The sequence below is a fragment of the Danio rerio genome, chromosome 1 (assembly GCF_052040795.2).
Source record: "Danio rerio strain M-AB ecotype USA chromosome 1, GRCz13ab, whole genome shotgun sequence".
NCBI lineage: Eukaryota > Metazoa > Chordata > Actinopteri > Cypriniformes > Danionidae > Danio > Danio rerio.
In genome coordinates, this window is record NC_141021.1 from 217,501 (window position 1) to 243,528 (window position 26,028).

The window sequence follows — 26,028 nt, forward strand, 5'->3', positions numbered from 1 at the left end:
GTGTGTGTGTGTGTGTGTGTGTGTGTGTGGCAGCTAGGGATGCTCAAAATAATGGATTAAGCGTTAACTGAAAGGTGTGATTTTAACCCATTACTGGTCTCAGTTAAATGATTAAACTATATTATTTTAGATGTTTTGACAGTCTGGCTGCAGAAGTGTCGATCGATCACAGCGAACATGCTTTTTGGCCATATTTCGAATGGTTTACTGACGGCTGCTTCGTGTTTTTGCCATGGCGTGCTGTGTGCTCACAGTTAAAATAAAAGTCAACCCTGAGTGGAAAAAATGCGTTACGTCAGCTGCCAGAAGAGCATGATGGAGGAAGAGTATCACTGTTTGACACGTATGTTGATCGCCTCTGTCCTGGATAAACTCAACAAATAGACTCTTGATTTAGTGGACAAGCAACAAACCAACCCTTCTCCATTTGGAAAATTACGAATACTAACAGTTCTTATGAAATATCCATCTTTAAAATAGCCTTCATTACCTACCAATCAAACTAATCCAAAGCTGTTCTTGATTTAGCATAATGATAACTCTGCAGCAAACTGAGGCTTTTATTGTGCAGCTTATAAAACATGTCTGCAAATGAATGCAGTATCATATGTGAACAACTGAACCGTGTTATGCTACAGTAGCCTATAGTAAAAGCCAGCGTACTGTATATCGTCAGTGTCTTTCATCACACACACATGACCCGCGAGGAAATGAAAGCACACAAGCGTAAGATAAAATCAGATGCTCAAGACACAATCTTTAGTCATCTGTAAACTGTTGACAGAGGTTTGTGAGTGTGGATCACTGATTCAGTGCATAGGCCTTATTTTGTGTGAAGAGACTGATTAAGGGTAGTCTGCTATTACAAGAGTGACTTATTTAAAACATATGATGGGAAAACAACACCGGTTCTTATAAAGGATCAGTCAGTGTCTTTGTTTTTTGATCTAAATTTGTAATTTAAGTGAAAAATATCTGGGGCAGGTCTATTTATTTGAGTTTTGTTTAGTTTATTCAGTTTTTCTGTGCTGCTGGACACTGCAGGTGTGTGAAGATGCTCTGTTCTTCTGTTCTGTTGTTGAGATGTTTACATGTTCAAATTAACCAGCATTTTAAAATGCAGCATTCAATGTGTCGGACACAAAATACACACGTACATTTTTTTAATTAAAAATTAGTTTATTATTAATCTGATTATTAAACCATTAATATTCAGGTAAGCAGCGGTGGTTGTCAGTTGGCAAAATTAACCAAAATGAGCATCCCTAGTGGTAGCAGCGTCTGTGTTCACTGTGAACTCTGTCATCATTAGCATTGTGTGCTCCACCCATTATTAAGTGCATTTCAGAATATTGCATATAAACCCGGGTAGCCTACAATTCTGGCCCACATTTGGCATGAAGCAGGCATTTATTCGGCACTGGTATACAGCATGTGGCCTGGGGTTTGGCACTAACATTGAGGCGGCACACAAGACTTGACGTGATGTCAAATGTAGTATTTGGCCCAGATGTTAAAAATGTATTTGTGGAGCACGCAGGTTTAGCGGATCAGGACACACTTTAAATTATATTTGAGTAAAGAAAACATTTCTACCAATCATGACGCTTCGAGAAAAAGCACGCCCATAGCACAACTAAAGCGAAATGCTTCATGGGTTTATCAAACTGCGGTCAGGGCACACCAACGTATCTGGCCCAGTTAATTTGGATGAGACTTGGTCTAGATATGGTCCATGTTTGGCCCTTGTGTTGGTCCAGTCATGTCCCGTAATTCACTGCGGCATGTGGGCCAAGCAAAAGCTGATGAAGTGGGCCAGAAAAATGCTGTTATGTGGGAAGGCTTAAAGCAGGGGTGTCAAACTCAGTTCCTGGAGGGCCGCAGCCCTGCACAGTTTAGTTTCAACCCTGCTCCAACACACTTACCTGTAGGATTCAAACAAGCCTGAAGGACTCAGTTAGTTTGATCAGGTGTGTTTAATTATTGTTGGAACTAAACCGTGCAGAGCTGCGGCCCTCCAGGAACTGAGTTTGACACCTGTGGCTTAAAGGAAACTCTGGCTCTCGAGACTCGTCCACATTAATCAGACCTTGAATGATTCTCAGGATCAAAACACTAATAAGGAATTAAGATGTGTACGTTTGGGTATTTTTCACAGCAAAACCATCAGAGAAATGCTGTGAAATCTGCAGCAAATTTAGCAAAAACTCACCACATAATTATTTTAGTTGAAACAAATCACAAACTCCTGCAGAGACTGAATAATATGAGGTAAATCATGTGTCTGAAAACTGAACTATAGCAAAAAACAGCAGTGAATAAAGCAGCGTTTCAGCCGATCAGTGAAAGAGAACAAAACCCTCACTTCCTGATGAACCGGCTCCAAATATCAGACGGGAAACTGCAGTTCACAGATAAGCTCATCAAGTTCTGATCTCTTTAGTTTGAGTAAATGTTGATGACTGGGTGTGATTAACCCTTTAAATAAAATTAAATTAACTCTGGACACACTGCTCCGGCTGCTCACGCTCTGTGTGATGATCAGACTCATGTCACAGTGGTTTAGTTCTGTAGGTCTGCTGTAAGCTGCTGTTGTGTTTGTGATCAGCTGATTTCTCGTGTGGCCGGCCGGTGGCGAAGGGTGTGGGTCCGAGGATAGTGAAGGGGGACGTGTGTCCCAAAGGCCAGTGCCCATGGCAGGTGAGCGTTGATCAGCACATCACATATACAGCAGAGTCACAGATAATCTGCATTACTACACGCTTCAAACCCTGAATCCCTGTGCTTCTGCTCCTCAGGCTCTACTGGAGTATGACGGACAGTATAAATGCGGCGGTGTGATCCTGAACTCGCAGTGGATCATCACCGCCGCTCACTGCATCTGGAGGAAAGATCCAGCGCTCTTACAAGTCATAGTTGGTGAGATATTACTACAGTCACAATACTGCAAACACAGACGACACGACACCTCTGACAAATCTGCACTCTCCTACTGTTCTGCCACATCAGTGTAGATATCACTACCTAGAGCCATATTCAGGACAAAACTTATCAGACACAGGACATTTCTCAAGATACATTCTGAGAAGGTTGTACGAGTGCAGTTCTTAAAGTCACAGTGAAAGGGAAGAGATAAGAGTGTCCTTTATTCCACTATCATCATGTGCATCCACTTGAAACGGGAACTGATTGTATTGTGGAAACATGGGTGTTGCTGATAAAATAAAGATTGAGGAATGAACATAATAAGAGCAGAAAGACACGCACTGATAGCCCCGCCCTAGAAGACTGGTAGCCCCACCCCTAAAGCACTGATAGCTCCGCCCTTAACATTTACATTTAGTCATTAAGCAGACGCTTTTATCCAAAGCGACTTACAAATGAGGACAAGGAAGCAACTTACACAACTAAGAGCAACAATGGATAAGTGCTATAAGCAAGTTTCAGGTCTGTAAAGTCTAAGAAGGAAATGCTTTTGGGTGCACTGATAGCTCCACCCTAAAAGATTAATAGCCCCTCCCTAAAGCACTGATAGCCCCACCCAAAAGCAATGATAGTCTCGTTCTAAATGACTGATAGCCCCACCTTAAAGCACTGATTGTCCCGCCCTAAATGACTGATAGCCTAAACCAAACGCACTGATAGTCCCACCCTTAAATACTGGTAGCCACACCCCTAAAGTGCTGATAGCTCCACCCTAAAAGAATGATAGCCTAAAGCACTGATAGCTCCACCCTAAAGGAGTGATAGACCCGCCCTAAGGCACTGATAGCCCCACCTTAAAGCACTGATAGTCCCGCCCTAAATGACTGATAGCCCCACCCAAAAGCACTGATAGCCCCACCCAAAATCACTGATAACCCCACCCTAAATGTCTGATAGTCTCGCCCTAAATGACTGATAGCCCCACCCAAAAGCACTGATAACCCCACCCTAAATAACTGATAGTCCCACCCAAAAGCACTGATAACCCCACCCTAAATGTCTGATAGTCTCGCCCTAAATGACTGATAGCCCCACCCAAAAGCACTGATAACCCCACCCTAAATAACTGATAGTCCCACCCAAAAGCACTGATAACCCCACCCTAAATAACTGATAGCCCCACCCAAAAGCACTGATAACCCCACCCTAAATAACTGATAGCCCCACCCAAAATCACTGATAACCCCACCCTAAATGTCTGATAGTCTCGCCCTAAATGACTGATAGCCCCACCCAAAAGCACTGATAACCCCACCCTAAATAACTGATAGTCCCACCCAAAAGCACTGATAACCCCACCCTAAATAACTGATAGCCCCACCCAAAAGCACTGATAACCCCACCCTAAATAACTGATAGCCCCACCCAAAATCACTGATAACCCCACCCTAAATGTCTGATAGTCTCGCCCTAAATGACTGATAGCCCCACCCAAAAGCACTGATAACCCCACCCTAAACAACTGATAGTCCCACCCAAAAGCACTGATAACCCCACCCTAAATAACTGATAGCCCCACCCAAAAGCACTGATAACCCCACCCTAAATAACTGATAGCCCCACCCAAAAGCACTGATAACCCCACCCTAAATAACTGATAGCCCCACCCAAAAGCACTGATAACCCCACCCTAAATAACTGATAGCCCTACCCAAAAGCACTGATAACCCCACCCTAAATAACTGATAGCCCCACCCAAAAGCACTGATAACCCCACCCTAAATAACTGATAGCTCCACCCAAAAGCACTGATAACCCCACCCTAAATAACTGATAGCTCCACCCAAAAGCACTGATAACCCCACCCTAAATAACTGATAGCTCCACCCAAAAGCACTGATAACCCCACCCTAAATAACTGATAGCTCCACCCAAAAGCACTGATAACCCCACCCTAAATAACTGATAGCTCCACCCAAAAGCACTGATAACCCCACCCTAAATGTCTGATAGTCTCGCCCTAAATGACTGATAGCCCCACCCAAAAGCACTGATAACCCCACCCTAAATAACTGATAGTCCCACCCAAAAGCACTGATAACCCCACCCTAAATAACTGATAGCCCCACCCAAAAGCACTGATAACCCCACCCTAAATAACTGATAGCCCCACCCAAAATCACTGATAACCCCACCCTAAATGTCTGATAGTCTCGCCCTAAATGACTGATAGCCCCACCCAAAAGCACTGATAACCCCACCCTAAATAACTGATAGTCCCACCCAAAAGCACTGATAACCCCACCCTAAATAACTGATAGCCCCACCCAAAAGCACTGATAACCCCACCCTAAATAACTGATAGCCCCACCCAAAATCACTGATAACCCCACCCTAAATGTCTGATAGTCTCGCCCTAAATGACTGATAGCCCCACCCAAAAGCACTGATAACCCCACCCTAAATAACTGATAGTCCCACCCAAAAGCACTGATAACCCCACCCTAAATAACTGATAGCCCCACCCAAAAGCACTGATAACCCCACCCTAAATAACTGATAGCCCCACCCAAAATCACTGATAACCCCACCCTAAATGTCTGATAGTCTCGCCCTAAATGACTGATAGCCCCACCCAAAAGCACTGATAACCCCACCCTAAATAACTGATAGTCCCACCCAAAAGCACTGATAACCCCACCCTAAATAACTGATAGCCCCACCCAAAAGCACTGATAACCCCACCCTAAATAACTGATAGCCCCACCCAAAAGCACTGATAACCCCACCCTAAATAACTGATAGCCCTACCCAAAAGCACTGATAACCCCACCCTAAATAACTGATAGCCCCACCCAAAAGCACTGATAACCCCACCCTAAATAACTGATAGCTCCACCCAAAAGCACTGATAACCCCACCCTAAATAACTGATAGCTCCACCCAAAAGCACTGATAACCCCACCCTAAATAACTGATAGCCCCACCCAAAAGCACTGATAACCCCACCCTAAATAACTGATAGCCCCACCCAAAAGCACTGATAACCCCACCCTAAATAACTGATAGCCCCACCCAAAAGCACTGATAACCCCACCCTAAATAACTGATAGCCCCACCCAAAAGCACTGATAACCCCACCCTAAATAACTGATAGCTCCACCCAAAAGCACTGATAACCCCACCCTAAATAACTGATAGCCCCACCCAAAAGCACTGATAACCCCACCCTAAATAACTGATAGCCCCACCCAAAAGCACTGATATCCGTGCTCAAAATCACGGATAGCCCCCCCTTAAATGATTGATAGCCCCGCCCTAAAAGACTGATAGTCCCTGCCTTTAATTACTCATAGCCCCGCCCTAAATGAAGATGGCGAGGGGAAGGTTGTTGTATTTGGAGTTTAATAGGGTGAATGAATGTTATCACAGTAATGAGGTGCACAGATGCATCATGCATAAGCAGCACTACTGCTGTCCACACATATAACCTGTGTCTGTTTGCGGTGGTCCTGCAGGTGAGCACATCCGCGATAGAGACGAAGGCACGGAGCAGATGAGGAAGGTGTCTGAAGTCTTCCTCCACCCTCAGTATAATCACTCCAGCACAGACAGCGATGTGGCTCTGCTGCGTCTGCACCGGCCCGTGACTCTCGGACCCTACGCCCTGCCCGTCTGCCTGCCTCCGCCCAACGGCACCTTCAGCCGCACACTGGCCTCCATCCGCATGTCTACGGTGAGCGGCTGGGGCCGGCTGGCGCAGTCTGGACCTCCGTCTACTGTGCTGCAGCGGCTGCAGGTGCCGCGGGTCTCCTCTGAGGACTGCAGGGCTCGATCCGGCCTGACCGTCAGCAGGAACATGCTGTGCGCCGGCTTTGCCGAGGGAGGGCGCGACTCCTGCCAGGGCGACAGTGGTGGTCCTCTGGTCACGCGCTACAGAAACACCTGGTTTCTGACCGGCATCGTCAGCTGGGGGAAAGGCTGCGCTCGCGCCGACGTCTACGGCATTTACACACGCGTGTCTGTGTTCGTGGAGTGGATCCTGAAGACTGTGGCCAGCGCATGAACATAACCACGATCATGCTTACTGCTCAGAGTGATCTGTACAGCGCTCTCACTATAATCACTGCTTCACAGATGAAGATGCACATTATCATGCTACAGTACGGTCGCCACCATATTACAATACTCTTCCTATTTCTATATGTATAAAATATGCATCATATGTAGTAATTCCTGTTATAAATGATGTATCTGTACACTAACATTAATTTGCCCTCATAAACTCTGATCAAAGTTTTGAACACATGAAATTCCTTTAGGGCTATCAGTCATTTAGGGCGGGTCTATTAATTGTTTGGGGAGGGGCTATCAGTCCTTTAGGGCGGGGCTTTTAGTTCTTTGGAGAGAGGCTTTTAGTGATAAAGAGTGGGATACCAGTCATTTTGGGAGGGGCTATCAGTTAAGGGCGGGGCTATTAGTCCTTTAGGGAGTGGCTTTCAGTGATTTAGGGCAGGAATATCTGCTTTAGGGCGGGGCTTTCAGTACGTTTGGGAGGGGCTTTCAGGGATTTAGGGCGAGAATATCAGTGCTTTAGGGCGGGGCTTTCAGTACTTTGGGGAGGGGCTATCAGTGCTTTAGGGCAGGGCTATAGTCCTTTGGGGAGGGGCTTTCAGGGATTTAGGGTGAGAATATCAGTGCTTTAGGGCGGGGCTTTCAGTACTTTGGGGAGGGGCTATCAGTGCTTTAGGGCAGGGCTATTAGTCCTTTGGGGAGGGGCTTTCAGTGATTTAGGGTGAGAATATCAGTGCTTTAGGGCGGGGTAATTAGTCCTTTGGCGAGGGGCTATCAGTTTAGGGCGGGGCTATTAGTCCTGTGGGGAGTGGCTTTCAGTGTTTTAAGGCGGGAATATCAGTGTTTTAGGGCGGGGCTATTAGTCCTTTGCTGAGTGGCCTTCAGTGCTTTAGGGTGGGGTTATTAGTCCTTTGGGGAGTGGCTTTTAGTGCTTTAGGGCGGAGCTATCACTTCCGTTGTTAGCAACTGCCATCTTTCAACAATCCAATCAGTTCTCAAAGAACAAAATCGTGCACTTCCTTACAGACAATCTTAACTTCTGTCTCTTTAACTTGCAATCACGTAGTATATAGTGTCCATCCCAAACGGTGATGTCTGTGTATAATAAATGTTCACTGAAGTGTACTTGAATGAAAATTGTGTTGTCCTCGTAGGGTGGGCATCATCTCTTCACAGGTCTTGGATCTGATCGCGTGGCACTGCACAATCTCTAATTCACTAATAGCAGTAAATTGTTTTTGCAACACACAGTGAAGAACTACCCTGGAAAGATGTGACTGTTCTATCTGATTATATTAAATATGGATGTGTTCATTGATGATGCAATGTTCAAATATTAGAAAATAGAGCACACCTGAGCAGACTGGCTGTATCAGCACCTCAAATGATTGTCTTATTCTAATAATTCACCAGACGGGAGGCCATTATTCTGCTTATGCCACTGTTGAGATGTTGTGTTTGAGTTTTTGCTCCTGTGTGCAGCACTAGTCTCCTCCTCCTGTTGTGTTGTGATGTGAAGGGGTTTCTGACTGCTGTAGCTGTGAAATAACTCTAATCATTCAGCGGAGTGATATGGAGCTGTAACACGCTCTAAACCTGCCGGAACTACTTTATCTGACAATAACCAAACACCTGAGAGTGACCAATGGCCAATCAGAATGCAGAACTCAGCATTTGTAGGCGGATCCTTATAATATGCAAATATTATGAAATGAATCCTTGATTGACAATCAGATTTCTGTGCACTACAGCAATAAAACTAAAGTGACAGACACCAACTGAGAAATCACTCATTCATTCTCCTTCAGCTTAGTCCCTTTACTCACCTTGGGCTGCCACAGCAGAATGAACCGCAAATTATTCCAGCATGTTTTACGCAGCGGATGCCCTTACAGCTGCAACCCAGTACTGGGAAACACACACACACACTCATACACTACGGCCAGTGTAGTTAATCAGTTCCCCTATAGCGCATGTTTTTAGGGAAACTGGACCAGGAGGAAACCCACACCAACACGGGGAGAACATGCAAACTCTACACAGAAACACCAACTGACCCAGCCCAGACTCAAACCAGAGACCTTCCAGCTGTGAGAAAACAGTGCGACACCACTGAGCCGCCTTTATATTGATTCAGTTTTCCGTAATGTTAGTGAATAATGTTTACGTAATTGATATTTTCAGTCTTTCAGTGGACATGTCATATGAAACCTGCATTACCAAACAAGTGGCTCTAATTGGATTTGCATAGTAAAGCTTAAATAAAAGCCTATTTTATTTTAATTTCATACGCTTAGCGTTTTGTTGACTATACTGTCAAATAAATCCACAGCAAAAACATCCCGCATGATCAGTATGAGGCATGCCACACATATGAGGATATATGCATTTCCCACTCCTCACTGAAGCCTGGCAGAGCATGATGGAGATTACAGAAACCAAGAGCAAACACTGCCCTGAATGAAGTGTGTTTCCGCAGGGTTGTGGTGTGTTTGTGGTGCAGTAGGGAGGGTTTGTGAACTCTGAGCGCTGGAGAGTGTTTAGACTTCAGACCTTTGATCGAGGATGTTCAAACAGAGTAAAGCGCAGTAAATATGAGTCTGCTGCTTGTGTTTTCTGTGCTCTGGAGTCTCCATTACTGCCATTCAGCAGCAGGTAATACACTACACGTTCACTGTTCACCACTGAGGAGATACAGACCATGATGATGATGATGATGATGATGTGGTGTTCGCAGTGTTCGTGCACAGAGATGAAGCTCACGAGGTGTTGATCAGGAGCAAACGAGCCAACTCAGGCTGGTTTGAGGAGCTGAAGACGGGGAATCTGGAGCGCGAGTGTCTGGAGGAGAAATGCTCGTATGAGGAGGCGCGCGAGGTGTTCGAGCACACAGAGGCCACGGTCGGTACTACACTCTAATACACAACTCAGACATTCAGCGGCTCATTACACTGCTCTACACACTGCTAAATCTGTCTCGTTTCTAGTCCAAATATACCAAAGATTTCAGTGGTTGAAAGCAAACAATACGTATTGCCTTATTTCTGATCCAAATATCTAAACATTTTAAATCATGAAGCATTTTCTAGATGGTTAAAAATACTCTCGTTTCCAGAAATAATGAGTCAAAATGAGCTGAGTTTATCCTTAAAACAATATATAATAAATATTATTTATAATATTTATATTTTATATAATAAATAATATTTGTTATTATTATATTAAATTATTGCGCTGAGATATCTGAAATCTTTGGCATCTAAAACATGATTTAATTTCATAATGCTGATATAAACAAAGCCTCAAATACAGCAGTGGTATAACCGCAATAATGCACTCCTGTCCACTGAATTATTCTGAAATAGTGCACATGTGAGGTGCTGAAGCAGCCACAACGCCATTCAACAGTCAATTAATCCTGACTTAATATAATGTCGTGATATGCACCATGTGTTCTGAAAAAGTCTAACTGATGTCTCCGTACAGAATGAGTTCTGGAAGATCTACGATGGTGAGTGTTTGACGAACACAGCTCAGTGTGATCTTGTGGTCGTGTGTTTGAATGTGTTTGTGCTGGTCTGCAGTTAAAGATCACTGCGCATCCAGTCCATGTGAGCATGACGGGCTCTGCACCACACAGAACGCCGACTCCTACATGTGTTTGTGTGCGCCGGGCTTCAGCGGACGCCACTGTGAGCAATGTAAGACAACACTAATACAATCATCTGAGTCAAATAAATATAGTTATTATTATAAATGACCAAATTAGACAAAAGAAATGATAATTATCCACCAATAGGTACATTATGAGATGCAGTTTAAGATCAGATGGGATCCGTGAATAATGATGGATATGTTTCAAGAGTTCACTCTTAGATATGCTGAGCGTTTAAAGCAGGTTTGGGCCCGGGAGAGAACCCTGAGCTCGGAGATACTTGGGGATACCCAAGGCTCCCGTCTTATTTAGAGCTTGTTTCTAGTCCAAATATCAAAAAATATCAGTCAGCATTTTCCAGACAAGCACAACATATAGTCTCGTTTTCAGAAATAACGAGTCAAATAAAGAGTTTCACTTTAAAACAAGCAGAATAATCTGCCAGTAAAGGCGGGCAGAACAGCCTGATGTGGAAATGAAAACCGTGGTCATTTGGCTCGCAGCACTGGCAGATTCTCCGGCTTATCTTTTGGCTCTCTCTGTGTGAGGAACAGGAGATTTGAAGGAGAGTGCATCTTATCAGAGCTGAGAAACTCTCCAGTCCTTGAAGATCAAGAACAAACATTGCCATGATTCAGGCACAAAACATTCGTCCTTGTTCTCCTCAGCGATTGGAGACGTTCCCGACTCCTGTCTGCATGATAACGGCGGCTGCGAACACTTCTGCACGGAGCAGAACGGACGGAGAAACTGCTCCTGCGCAGACGGGTATTACCTAGATAACGGCGGGCAGAAGTGCTGGAGTCACGGTGAGAACATCTCCAGCTTAAACACACTGATGATACACCAGGAGAACAAGCTCAGAGTTCTGTTCTAAACTCTTTTTTCTTTAAATAACTGCAGCCTTCGAGACACAACAAACAAACAAACAAACAAACAAACAAACAAACAAACTGTTTAAAAACTCCTGCTCAATATATCAGAACTGAACACATTAATGTGTGTCAGTGAGTGTGTGTGTGTGTGTGTGTGTTTCTGAGCTGTGTTTCAGTGTGTGTGTGTGTGTGTGTGTGTTTCAGAGGTGTTTCCGTGTGGGAAGGTTCCTCTCCTGCAGGCTGGAAAAGCTGCGGATCATCAGGTGGATCTCAGATCTCGTATCGTTGGAGGATCTGAATGTCCTAAAGGTCACTGTCCTTGGCAGGTACAGCAGAGGAGCACCGAACACACACACACGATTACAGCCACTCAGCGGGATACAGCTGTGTGTGTGTGTGTGTGTGTGTGTGTGTGTGTGTGTGTGCAGGTGCTGCTGAAGTACGGTGAGAAGGGTTTCTGTGGAGGTGTGATCTACAAGCCCACCTGGATCCTCACAGCCGCTCACTGCTTGGAAAAGCTCAAGGTCAAGTTCCTCAGGATAGTGGCAGGTAGACTTATGAATTGTGTATGGTTTAGTTTTTCACCGGGGTCATCTTGCCTTAAGAGAAAATTCCCCCAAAAATGAAACCCAGGCTCATTCTGAAAACGTAGTCGCGTGGACATGTCAGGAGACCTCCCGGGAGGTATGTATTTTTGCAGTTTTTGTTTTCGTGAATGCGCTGTGTGCGCTTTTTCCTATCTCAGATGTCTCTCGCGAGTGTCGTTAGCGCCCACTATTCTCATGTTAACCCACTAGAGGCCGCTGTCGACCGACTGTCTGTCTGACTGGCAGGCCGACCAATCGACTGACCCACCCTCCTCCTCCCCTAAACCCAACCAATTTTACCGATTGACCAACGATTTACAAAAGCCGCCCAGAAAAGGAAAAGCCCTCGTCTGATTTTTACCACGTGTTCAGATTTCACCACATTCATCACCCTGCTGTTCACTCATTCATTTTGTTTTTTGGCTTCAGTTTTTGTCTTACCTGATTTTTGGAACTGCTCTTCCTCGAACCCAGTCATCGCCAACTTCACACCGCGTCTCAAGTCAACCAACATACACGATAAGCTAACTGGACAAACTGACTGCAGTAGGAAAGCCAGTCAGGTAAGCGGTCAGCTGGTAAGCGTGAAAAGGAACGGCGTCATACCGGCCTGTAGTGTTCGCTTAAAAGATGAAATGCAGCCATAATTCTCGGTCTCCAGAAACGTCCACGGGACTGCGTTTTCAGAATGAGCCTGTGTTGCAAAAATGGGGAAAGTGTAATGGTCAACATGGTGAATGAAGCCCCGCCTTCTAGTACAGGAGCCAATCAGTGATCGTTATAGACTAAAGATTCTCTGGGGGAGGGGCTCGGAGCATGTGTGTGTGTTTAAGACAGTTTCTGCAGCTTCATTATGATCCTCTGAAGTTGACAAACATGCTGTTATCTCAGAAAATACTTGCTATATATGGAATTACATCCACATAAAGCTTGAAATCTCTCTTTTAAACCAAACAACGAGACGTGAAAATAAGTGTTTCTAGGTTTTGTAATCTGTTTGAAACAAATGTCAGGTACAGTCTGTCCTGTCAAACGCACATCACATGACAGAAACCTGAAAACCCCATGACAGAAAAACTCAAACACCCACAAACTTGTAAACAAAGAGCTTTAAAATGTTGATTTAGTGTGATTCAAACATTTAGAAATGAATCCTGCAGGCACAGGACGAAAACATGACGTCATATTGACGCTGCACTCCGACATCGTGGAGACGTTAGATTATGTTTGGAAATGAAAATCGGGTTGACGCCAGAATGCAATGTCAGGCTGACGTCAATGTCCAACATCTAACCTAAAATCAACCAAATATCAACATCTAATCATGTTTTACACTGACGTTGTGTGGACATTACCACTTTGACATCTACCAGACGTTGGATTTTGGTCACTTTCCAACACAACCTACAATTAACCAAATATCAACATAATTTCAACGTCATTAATGGACAAGAAAATATTGCGGTCCTTAGACGCTGACTAGACATTGAATTTTGGTCACCTGACATCACGAACTAAATCTATCCTAATATTAACGTCTGATGATGTCGTGTGTGTGCTGTGAGGAGAGAGCTGCTTAGTTTTACTGGTGATTCCTAATGTGAAGTTTAATCGTAAGCTTGTTCACCTACAAAATGCTTCTTGATTTATTTTTTTTAGATATTTGGGTTAAAAGCAAGACAAAATTTAGGTAAGAAATCATTTTTTGCAGTGTTGATGCAGTGTGTGTGCGTGTGTGTGTGTGTGCAGGTGAGCATGATCTGGAGGTGGACGAGGGCACGGAGCAGCTCATCCAGGTGGATCAGATGTTCACACACCCTGCGTACGTGTCTGAGACAGCGGACAGTGACATCGCCCTGCTGCGTCTGCGCACCCCCATCGTCTACAGTGTGTATGCGGTGCCAGTGTGTTTGCCGCTGCGGGAGATGGCGGAGCGCGAGCTGTGGGCGGTCAGCAAACACACGGTGAGCGGCTGGGGCAAACGCAGCGAGGACGGGCCGACCTCTCGTCTGCTGCGCCGGCTGCTGGTGCCGCGCATCCGCACGCAGGAGTGTGTGCAGGTCAGCAACCTCACGCTCACCAGCAACATGTTCTGCGCCGGATACATCGAGGGCCGGCAGGACTCCTGTAAGGGTGACAGCGGCGGCCCGCTGGTGACCCGGTACCGAGACACCGCCTTCCTACTGGGCATCGTGAGCTGGGGGAAAGGCTGCGCTCGCCCGGGCTCCTACGGCATCTACACACGCGTCTCCAACTACCTGCAGTGGATCCGACAAACAACCAACACCACGATACACTGATGAAGACATGACCCGGGTGCATTGCTCATCAAGATTGCTACTCTTAGGTGAACAATTAACAAATATTAACTATTATAGTTAATGTTTGTAAAAAATAGCACAATTATATTGAAAATAAAAAATATTTATATTAATTATGAAGACGGTGTTATAGCCCAAAATACCCAATAGTTGAGCATCAGCTGCTTTCCTGAGATCCTGTACATATTAGACTCAGATCTGATATTTTGCACAGGTTATATTGCATTTTTAGCAGGTATTTAATGATTTTGCTCTGATTAATCAGGAGATGTGCAGCTCATTATCTCCATATTATTAATGCTCAACTGTAGTAAACACTCGCTTTACATAAATCCAAAACCAGCCAATAAATATCAGCGCATCCCTATTTAACGCTTGTGTTCATGTCTGATGATCTTCTGTTGTGTGTATTCTCTCAGTGGCTTGTCCATCACTGTCTCATTATCCAATAAATAATGCAGATGTGATTCTATACGTCTGTGTGTGTTTGTGTGTCAGAACATTGTCATCATCAAATCTCTCTATGCTGTTGATTACAGTCATCAGGCTTTTATTGGCCAATAGATTCAGCAACATTTTCAGTAATTTACATGTTATTATAATTCAATATTTTCTGTGCGAACTAGAGGTGAAGGCTAAATATGGAAATATTGTTGACACCATTGGCCTAGTGGTTAGAGCGTCGATGCTGCAGCGCTCACATGGACCTGAGTTCAATTCCCGGCTTGAAGTCCTTCCCTTCCCGTCCCACACTTTCCTGTCAGTAATCTCCACTGTCCTGTCTATTAAAGATGAAACCCCCCCCCCAAAATATTTTAAAACGTTAATATTTGTAGATTGTATGACTGATGGGTGACCCAGTGGGTAGCACGTTCGCCTCACAGCAAGAAGGTCGCTGGGTCGATCCTTGGCTCAGTTGGCGTTTCTGTGTGGAGTTTGCATGTTCTCCCTGCGTTCTCCGGGTGCTCCGGTTTCCCCCACAGTCCAAACACATGCGGTGCAGGTGAATTGGGTAGGCTAAATTGTCCGTAGTGTATGAGTGTGTGTGTGTGTGTGTTTGTATGTGTGGATGTTTCCCAGAGATGGGTTGCGGCTGGAAGGGCATCCGCTGCGTAAAAACTTGCTGGATAAGTTTAGATTAATAAAGATTAATAAAGGGATAAGCCAACAAGAAAATGAATGAATGAATGAATGTATGACTGACAAAAACATCTGTTTATTAAAGCATAATTAAAGTTTATATCCAAGCTAGTTTTCTCATTTGAAGATGATTTTTCATTGGGAATTGAGAAGAGTCTTGATTAAAGTGGACTAAACCAACCAGAACATAATGAAAAGACTTCTGAACTACAATCCTCATGAAGCACTGCCAATGAAGCCATTCAATTGAAATATGGAAATAAATGTTTATCTACAGTTCACCCAGAAAAATAGCATGCTCCCCGTTGACTTCCTCCAAACCTGTTTGTGTTTCTTTATTCTGCTGAACAGAAAAAATCAGACATTGACTTGCATTGTATGTGTTGTTCCGACTATACATGAACATTCTTCAGAATATCTGACTTTGTGTTCAACAGAATAAAGAAGCCCATACAGGTTTAGAATCACTTGTGTCTGAGTAAACAGTGACAGAATTATCCTTTTAGGGTGAAATAACCAACACAGGCTCATTCTGAAAGCGTAGCCCTGTATTCATTTCTGGAGGAGGTAGCCAATTATACAGCCAGACGAACGCATTTCATCTTTAAAACGAATGCTATGGGGTGGTATGACACTGTTCCTTTTCATGCAAGCAGCTGACCTCTTTCCTCTGTATGGACGGCGTTCCCACTGTTATTAGTTTGCCCGGTGGCTCGCTGTGTACGTCAGTGGACTTGAGATGTAGAGAGGAGTTGACTACGACAACAGGGTTCAAGTCTAGTGAAGAACAGTTCCAGAAAGCAGATAAGACAAAAGACTTAAAATAAAATAAACAAGTAAATAACAGGGTGAGAATGAGGAGATGGAAAATGTGGTAAAGATCTGGTGGCCGTGAGGGCTTTTCTTTTTATGGATTGCTTTTGAAAACACTGTTGGTTGGGTTTAGGGATAGAGGAGGATGGGTCAGTCGATCAGTCAGTCAGCGGCCTCTGGTGGATTCAGCAGACATGAACAGCACTCGCAACAGAAATTTGAGAACTCAAAAAGCATACACACACAGCTGAAAACGTAGCTCCTGGGACGCATTTCAGGGTCTCCACAAATGTATACAGGGGTACATATTCAGAGTGAGGCTGGGTTGGAACTAACTCTTAAACGCAGAAAAACCTATTTCCATATGGAGAAAGTGTTTTTCTTTCCAAAGCAACTGCTGATCTGTGTGTGTCTCTGTGCAAGTGTGTCTGTGTTTTTGTGCAGTAATCAGTGTGTGTGTGTTGTGAACAGGCTGAGGTCAGTGACCCTCTGAGCGCTTCATTCAGACAGAATCATGAGGGTTGGAGCCGCTGCGGTGCTGCTGTGTGTGCTGACACTCCGCTCGACCAGCGCCGGTAAGATCATGCAATATTTACATTTAATCATTTAACAGACGCATAAAAGCATTTAGCAGAACACCAGACATGCCGTCACCTGTCTAAGTTCGGTTAGCAGTTGTTCATATATACATTAATTAACATGGTAATGCAGTGACTGGTGCAAAATCACTGACGAACTGCAAGAATCTAGAATAATCCTGCAGTGGTGTGTTTGATTCATCAGGAGTGTTATAAGCCTGCAGTTCCAGCGTTATGCATGTGACATTTGCATTAAAAACTTAAAACTTAAATTGACAAACACTCTACAGGTTAACAGCAGCATACTGACACATCTGATCATATTGTCCAAAACAACTGACCACAGATCAGACAATATCAGTCAGGGTTTAGTCTACAACACACATGTGGAAATTCTGTTAATTAAACTGCACAACTCAAACGACACAAGACTAAACACAAGCAGAAGCTCTCTCTCTCTCTCTCTCTCTCTCTCTCTCTCTCTCTCTGTGGAACTCAAATCATGTGTTTTATTTTGCATTTTGACATTTACAAGGTAAAAGCTTTGTTATGGATGTGACAGACTGGCGCTTTGATAAATTAATTAAAATGTTTAGAAAATGTTGACAGACAAGTGTGAGTATATTTACAGTACTGCGAAACACAAGAGTAAACAAACAACTTAGAAAGGCTTTCATTAAACCAAACATTTGTGATTATGCTGTTCATTAGTAAATATTTGCGCATATATATTCATAAAACACACATATATATGCAACTTTATATATCAACTATTATATGATGTATGTTCTATAATAACATATATGTTCATATCTGCAATTCCAATAGTTGAGAAAAATGTATACGCAAGTAGCATATGTTGCATATGTGACCCACATGAACTGCAAATATAAACTAGTGTCAAATCTGTAACTTGCATTTATAGTTGAAGTCAAATTTATTATCCCTCCTGTTTTTCCCCCCCAGTTTCTGTTTAACAGAGAGCAGATTTCTCCAACACATTTCTAATCATAATAGTGTTAATAACTCATCTCTAATAACTGATGTATTTCCTGTTTGTCATGATGACAGTAAATAATATTAGACTAGATATTCTTCAAGACACTTCTATACAGCTTAAAGTGACATGTAAAGGCTTCACTAGGGTAATTAGGGTAACTAGGCAGGTTAGGGTAATTAGGCAAGTTATTGTATAATGATGGTTTGTTCTGTAGATTATCGAGAAAAAATATAGCTTAAATAGCTTAAAGAGGCTAATAATATTGACCCCTAAATGTTTAATAAATAAAATGAAAAAAAAAAAACAAAAAAAAAAACATAAAAAACACTTTTATTCTAGCAGAAATAAAAAAAATCAGACTTTCTCCAGAAGAATAAATATTATCAGACATACTGTGAACATTTCCTGAATCTGTTCAACATCATTTGGGAAATATTTAAAAATGAAACAAAAATCAAAGAGGGGCGAATAATTCTGACTTCATTGCAATATTTTGTGGTGTTTTCAGTGTTTCTCAGTAAAGATGAGGCCAGTGCGCTTCTCCAGCGCTTCAGACGCGCAAACTCCGGCTTTCTGGAGGAGATGAAGGCTGGAAACCTGGAGCGCGAGTGTGTGGAGGAGATCTGCGACTATGAGGAGGCGCGCGAGGTGTTCGAGGACGACGACAGGACGGTACCACACACACTCTCCATATCTAAAAGCATCACTTCTCCATATCTAACAGCATCACCACATCTTACTTCACTGCCGCTTTCTCTGCTTGTGTCTTGCAGAAACAGTTCTGGTTGAGTTACTCCAGTGAGTTCTGTCCGAGCGCACGTGACCCGTTACCATGGCAACCGTAGTTTCCTATATTAATCTGAGGGAGATTAAAACACTACAGGTCTAATGGCAAAATGCATGAAGAAAGTGACGTATAAGTGCACGCGCAGAATTCTGCAGATTTTTAGCCCATCATTGATCATCTGTTTATTTACTTGAGTAAATGTGTGTAAATCTATATTTATTCAGTTTTTAAATTAATTTCAGTAATATTATAGATGAATATGAAAATGTTCCTATAGTTTATTTACAATACAGCTTTATATAATACAGCATGTTATATAGAAGACTTGTTGACCAAAGTAAGAGTTTACCAAATCAAGTGGATAACTGGATTTGCATTGTAAACATTAAATACAAGTTAAAAAGGTAACAAGATTATTATTCTTAAGATTATTCTGCTTGTTTTAATTAAAAACTCATTTCATTTTAAATCATTCTTTCTGGAATAAAAAAAAATTTACACTGCAAAAAATGCTTTTCTTACTTAGATTTTTGTCTCGTTTTTTTTCTCCAAATATCGGAAATGTCTTATATTAAGAAGCATTTTCTAGGCAAGCAAAACATATTGTCTGGTTTTAAGATATAATAAGCCAATATTAAGTTTTTCCTTAAAACAAGCAAAACAATCTGCCAATGGAGAAAGCAGAATAATCTTGCTTTTTCTTTTGGCGTTAGATTATTTTTCTAACCCTATTGGCAGATTATTTAGCTTGTTTTAAGGAAAAACTCATTTAATATTGGCTTATCTTTTCTTAAAACTAGACATTATGTTTTGCTTGCTTAGAAAATACTTCTAGATATAAGAAGTTTGGGATATTTGAACTAGAAACGAGGCAAAACAATCTAAATAAGTAAAGCATTTTATGGGTTTTGCTTGTTTAGAAAATTCTTCTTGGTTTAATAATTGTGAGATATTTGGACTCGAAACAAGACAGAAACTTAAAGTATTGTTCCTAATGCAACTTTGTGCTTTGAATTTATTTTCTGGGTTCATCCACTAGTCTGAGCGTAGGATATACTTTTAACAATCTCCATACCAATGTTAGTCTTCATACTGTATGTCACTTTTTTAAAGCATTAGGTCACATTAGGCATTTATTTATCTCGTTATATGGGAGGAAAATGCCTGATGTACTCATAATCTGCTGTAGCTACACTTTAATAAACTGCATACTGAATTTACAAATACCTTTCAGTCATGGTAAGTGTTTAGAAATGTAAATGACTACTGGATCATCAGTGTTAGAATCTCTGAGATTTATTCTCCTGACATTACAGGTGTTTCATTAATTGTGTTGTTTTATCGATGACCGTGTATAACAGACACTGGTCAAAGTTAAGCAGGGAGTTCTGATGTTGTTTGCAGAGTTGAATTCCCGGATTACAGCCGTATCTATTGATCGAAAGTCAAAGATTGTGTTTGTTCATCAGCTGTTTGCTTGAACTCTGTTTAAAGGTACAGTTCACCCACAAAATGAAAATTCTGTCATTACATACAGTCCTCAGCCTCGGGTGGTCCAAACACAGCTTTCATTCCTCTGTTGAACACAGCAGAAGATATTCAGAAGAACATTGCAAAGCAGTAGCCATCGACTTCCATAGTACATTTATTTTTCCTGCTATGGATGTCGAGGTTTAGCAGTTGCCAATTAACAAAACAAAAAATATAATGAAAACTTGAAGACATTTAGATTGTTCTGTAAATCATTCCTCAGAATATCTTGGGTGGAACAGCTGAATATACATTTGTGAGTGAACTGTCCTCTTAAATGAAATGTTCTGATTGTTTTTGTGTGTAAAAGACAAGGAGCCCTGCTTGACCAACCCGTGCAGGAACAACGGCACCTGCGTCTATCTGGCCGACAGCTACTACTGCCTGTGCTCTGAGGGCTACGAGGGCAAATACTGCGAAAAAGGTGAGTGAACATGTCGACAGCACAGGCCTGTTCCGTTTAGTGAAGATGCATTAATGTGTTCAAGAGTAACTGGAACCATTTTCAGCTCAGCGATCAGAGAAGAGGCATGAAGTGATCATCTGTAAGCAGCAGAGCGCTCATAAACGCTGGTGTGTTTCTGTGCTCAGGCCTCGAGGAGACGCTGAAGTGTCAGTATGTGAACGGAGGCTGTGAGCAGTTCTGTGACGGCTCCGGGGCCCGCCGCTCATGCAGCTGTGCGGAGGGATACGCTCTGGCGGATGACGGGACGTCCTGCGTCTCTCAGGGTACTGCAGGGGGAAATCTGCTAATGATAGATCAATACGCTTCACATGTTCTGCTAATGATAGACTGGGTTTATCTTAAAGTCACCATGAAATGGAAGTTAAGACTGTCCTTACTTCTGCTATTGTGATGCAATGATAGCTCCGCCCTAAAGCACGGATGGCCACGCCCCCTAAATAAATATTCATGCCCTAAATATGGATTTCACATTTATTAAAATGCCATATATTTAAATATTGCAAAAATGGCCATTTATAATTATTATTTTTTCTCAACCTTATGAATTACAATTGGAATCAAACTCGAGTGGCTGTGAGACCACAGTACTGTGTGTTAACGCAATAACAAAGTAATATTAAAGGCACACATGCTCAAATAAATGAACTATAATTTCATATATAGTCAAATATGGCCATGTATGAGATTTTTGTATGGGTTAACCTCCAAACTACTCTTTCAGATAAGACATTTCAAGACAGAAATCCAACATTTCTCTCGCCAACTCTTCACTTTCTGCTTTAAATGTGTTTTATTTCAATCCACAGTTGATTATCCGTGTGGAAAGATTCCTGTGCAGAAAAACACTTCTCAGAATCAGTTCCTGGGTGGAATTCACTGTCCCAGAGGTCACTGTCCATGGCAGGTAACACCCCACATCGACACTCCCTACAGTGGTCCACTTTTACAGTCCACTTGAAGGAGTGAAGCGAGTGGAGCACTACTGAGTGCACTAAAGGGATGTGTCGTGTTTCCCTCAGACACTCAGAGCAGTCTATGTGTAATGAAACACACACTGTTGATGTCTGTCATGTTTTAAGCTATAATGTTAAAGGAAACACAGGAATTAGGTTGGAATTAGCCAGTCTGCTCTGTGTTCTGATTGGCCAGCGGTGTCATCTTATTATTCCACTACGCCTAAGTACTGCCACATTTTCTTTATAGGGCACCTTTTATCAAGAGCTGCTGCAACGCCACCCAGGTGATGAATGCTGAGCTTCACCTGTGTGCAGGTGCTGATCGACTATAATGGCGAGAGTGTGTGCGGGGGGGCTCTGCTGGAGGGACCCTGGCTGATCACTGCGGCCCACTGCGTTCATCAGAAGGACACCAGGTTCCTCAAGGCCGTCACGGGTAATAACAGCAGATACATGAATAAATAATCATCTTTAAAATAACTGTATTCTGCTTCCCCCACTGGCAGATCATTAAGCTTATTTTAAGAAAGAAACTGACTCATTACTTCTGAAAACAAGACTATACGTTTTGCTTGTCTACAAAATGCTTCTTGATTTAAGAATTTGTAGATATCTGGACTAGAATGAGGATAAAACTAAGTAAGAAAAGTATTTTACACTGCACTTGCTTGATTGTGTGAACTAACCCTTTACACTGCAAAAAAATAATGTCTTACTCAGAGTTTTTGTCTTGTTTCTCGTCCAAATATCTGCAAATTCCTAAATCAAGAAGCATTTTATGTTATTTTACAGAAATAATATGACACGTTAGTTTTCCTTCAAAAAAGATAATGAACCTTCCAATGGGGTGAGCTGAATAATCTCATGTCCAAAGAAAAAACTAGATTCTTTCACTTTTCCCATTGGCAGATTATTTAGTTTGCACTATATAATAACACTGACAGACAATATTAATCTAAAATGATTCATCTGCTTCTTGATTTAGGAATCTTTAGATATTTGACCCTGAAGCTAGAACAGCGTTTCTTGCCGTCTGCTTTTAATATCTGTGTGAACTGACCCTTTATAAGCCCTCGGTCAGTCTGATGTCTGGTGTGTCCTCAGGTGAGCATGACCTGGATGTTCTGGACGGTTCAGAGGAGCCGTATGAAGTGTCTGCTGTCTTCATACATCCGAATTATGACCCTGAGACTCTGGACAGCGATCTGGCCCTCCTCCGGCTCCGTGTGCCCGTGCAGAGATCCTTATACGCCGTGCCCATCTGTCTGCCCACCCCGCAGCTGGCACGCAGTGAGCTCTGGGCTGCCCGCTTCCACACGCTCAGCGGATGGGGCACTCGCACCGCAGGACACAATCTCCGGCGGGAAAAGGGTCTTAAAGGGCCGGCGTCCGGGACCCTGCAGCGGCTGGCAGTCCCTCTGCTGCCCGCCGCGCAGTGTGGCAACGCTAACACCACTGCTAACATGTTCTGTGCGGGCTACACCGAGGGCGACCACGCGTCCTGCAGAGGCCATGACGGCAGCCCTCTGGTCACCCGCTATGGGGAAACATCCTTCCTCACCGGTGTGGTGTCCTGGGGCAGAGGCTGCGGGCCGCCCGGATACTACTGGATCTACACTAAAGTGGAGAACTTCCTGATCTGGATGGACACGGTTATGAAGACAAACACTGAAGATAAGAGCGAGCAGATTGCTAATGTTTCCACTAAAAATTGATGATTTAGTCCTAAAACAGATTAAAATGGCTGTGATTTCTGTGATGAGGTTTGCTTTAAGAAGGAAAATATGAGTTATGTGGAAGTAAAGAGCCCTCAAACTCTTTACTTCCACCCTCATTCTGGATGGATAAATGCATATATAAATATAATTAATAAACATATAAATCTTAGTATCATATTATGAAAACAGACACTGATCATAAGCGTCTTCCTAAAGGTTAATTAATCTTCTGATGATGTGGCCAGAAAACAAAGATTAAAACGGTCATGTCTGTCTGTCTTTGTGATTCGGTTTGCTTTGCTCGTGATGAACGCATCAGTGCTGATTTGTAGTGAAATAAATCCCTCTGAGTGTGTGTGTTTGTGTGTTTGTGTCATGTCTGCAGGGTTGTGTTTTGTCTGACAGTCATTAACTGAGACTGTATTGATTCTCCAGTGCAGATGTTGCTTTGCTCTAATCATACACCAGACGTGACCCTATCAGGGGTTTATTGTAAATTTGCTGAGCTATTTACACATAATGACAAATAAATAATAGCTAACAGGTTCTGTAGGTTATTACATGGCTAAAAAGAGTTCTGGACTTGTTTCTGGTCCAAATATTGAACTATTCTCAAATCTACAAGCATTTTCTAGACACACAAAAAATATTGTCTTGTTTTCACAAATAATGAGTCAAAATTTAGCAAGTTTTTGATTAAAACAAGCAAAATAATCTGTCAGTGGGGTACGAATAATAATCTTATGTCAAAGCAAAAACAAGATTACTTTTCTCACCAATTGGCAGATTATTTTGCTTGTTTTAAGGAAAGAAATAACCTTATTTCTGCTAGTAATCTCGCATGTGATTCATAAGTAGCCCAATTGCATTGCCATAAATGTAATCTATATGTAATCCAAAAGTATTCCAATTGTATTGCCATAAAAGTAATCCAGATGTAATCCAAAAGTAGTCCAATTCTATTGCCATAAATGTAATATATATGAAATTCAAAAGTAGTTTGATTGTATTGCCATAAAGGTAATCTAAATGTAATCCAAAATTAGTCCAATTGTATTGCCATAAAAGTAATCCAGATGTAATCCAAAAGTAGTCTATTTGCATTGGACATGTAATCCAAAAGTAGCCCAATTGCATTGTCATAAATGTAATCAAAATATAATCCAAAAGTAGAGCAAATGAACTCCTGTTGAGGCTCTTGTTGATGATAAAGGATGAGGATATTTTGTTTTTCTATCTGTCAAAACAGAACAAGATTATTCTGCTTCAATATATGTGACGTCAAAAAAGGTAAGAGAAAAAGTAATTTACATGTAATCTAAAACTAGTCTGATTGCATTGTCATAAAAGTAATACAAATGTAATCCATAAGTAGTCACATATTGTGTGGTCACTGAAATTAATCATTTGTTAAAATGTACTAATTGTGTAAATACATGCAAGTAATTACATCTTTAATAAATTTCTTTAATTACACTGTTAACCATCCCTTACACCTTAAAACTACCCAGCCTGTCCTTAACCCAACGCGTATCCCACCTCAAGAGCACTAGAAGTGTTCTACAATACATTAACATATGTACGTACATTATATTGTATATTATATTTAATGTAAGTATATAGTGGTTAAGGCCACTTAATATAAAGTGGGTCCTAAAAATCTAAATATAATACAAAAGTAGTCAGATTACATTACCATAAATTAGTCATGTAAGAGATTATATTACTGACTACACATTTTGTTACCTAATTTATTAATGCTTTTCTTACTCCGAGTTTTTGTCTTGTTTCAAGTCCAAATATCTAAAATGTCTTAAATGAAGGAGCATTTTCTAGACTAGCAAAATACTGTCTTTTTTATTAAATAATGAGTCAAATTAAGAGTTTCTCCTTAAAACAAGCAGAATAATCTGCCAGTGGGAGAAGTAAATTGATAAAAATTTTATTTGAAGTAAGTTTAATTTGTCAGATTGTTCTGCTTGTCTTAAAGCAAACCTCACTCAATTTTGACTCATTATTTCTGAAGTCATTTAGCTCTCATCTAGAAAATGCTTCCTGATTTTAGAATATTTAGATATACGGACTAGAAACAAGGCAAAAACTCTGAGTAGGGAGCATATTTTGCAGTGTGATGAGTGATCGGCCAGCTCTGGTCTGCGTCTCTGCAAATCTCCAGTATAGATTAGGCTTGGGCGGTGTCCAAATTTTGAGACCGTCAAACCGCCTCCATATTTTACCCCGGTATCCGGTATTACCGGCGTAATAAAAAAAATTATGACGTAAGGCTCAGACAGCGTCACCAAACTGTTGGCTTGAGGCTAAACCATTCAGAAACTGAATACCTTCTATGCGACCTTAGGCAGAGAGAGAGAGAGAGAGAGAGAGAGAGAGAGAGAGAGAGAGAGAGAGAGACAGAGACACAGACAGACAGAGAGACTTTCTCTGTCTTACACAAACACACACACACACATCTCTCCCGCGATTTATTCAGAAATTTACTCCCACACCGTAAGAAATCTGGCCGGCTCCCGCGGGAATGCAGAGAGCTGTATTTGGGCCATAAAAATTATACCCGATAGGTCCCGAGTCCGACACGTACATTT

General features: G+C 42.2%; 3 protein-coding genes and 1 long non-coding RNA gene across 6 annotated transcripts in view; 3 read left to right on the forward strand and 1 right to left on the reverse strand.

The window, feature by feature from the left end:
- Positions 1-8,777, forward strand: part of f7l (coagulation factor VII, like) — a 12,350-nt gene extending 3,573 nt beyond the window's left edge. Inside the window, exons 6-10 of one of the 3 annotated variants that reach the window (XM_087234878.1) lie at positions 2,609-2,700; positions 2,799-2,919; positions 6,444-7,469; positions 7,646-7,776; positions 7,841-8,777. In XM_087234878.1, the coding sequence (XP_087091004.1) occupies positions 2,609-2,700; positions 2,799-2,919; positions 6,444-6,991 (761 nt within the window). In that variant the 3' untranslated portion in view covers positions 6,992-7,469; positions 7,646-7,776; positions 7,841-8,777. 3 annotated transcript variants of the gene reach the window in all.
- The window catches only part of LOC147846622 (uncharacterized), a 47,177-nt gene that overhangs the window by 5,084 nt on the left and 16,065 nt on the right, over positions 1-26,028 (reverse strand). The window lies entirely within an intron of this gene.
- f7 (coagulation factor VII) lies at positions 9,571-14,909 on the forward strand. The gene is given in 8 exon segments (NM_131819.3): positions 9,571-9,654; positions 9,737-9,900; positions 10,486-10,510; positions 10,584-10,700; positions 11,323-11,463; positions 11,734-11,855; positions 11,958-12,078; positions 13,866-14,909. Coding segments are annotated over 8 exon segments (1,302 nt in total). The 5' UTR covers positions 9,571-9,593; the 3' UTR covers positions 14,417-14,909.
- f7i (coagulation factor VIIi) lies at positions 16,878-23,780 on the forward strand. Its single transcript, NM_173228.2, is given in 8 exon segments — positions 16,878-16,965; positions 18,477-18,640; positions 18,742-18,766; positions 20,596-20,709; positions 20,877-21,014; positions 21,558-21,655; positions 22,023-22,143; positions 22,812-23,780. Coding segments are annotated over 8 exon segments (1,332 nt in total). The 5' UTR covers positions 16,878-16,904; the 3' UTR covers positions 23,423-23,780.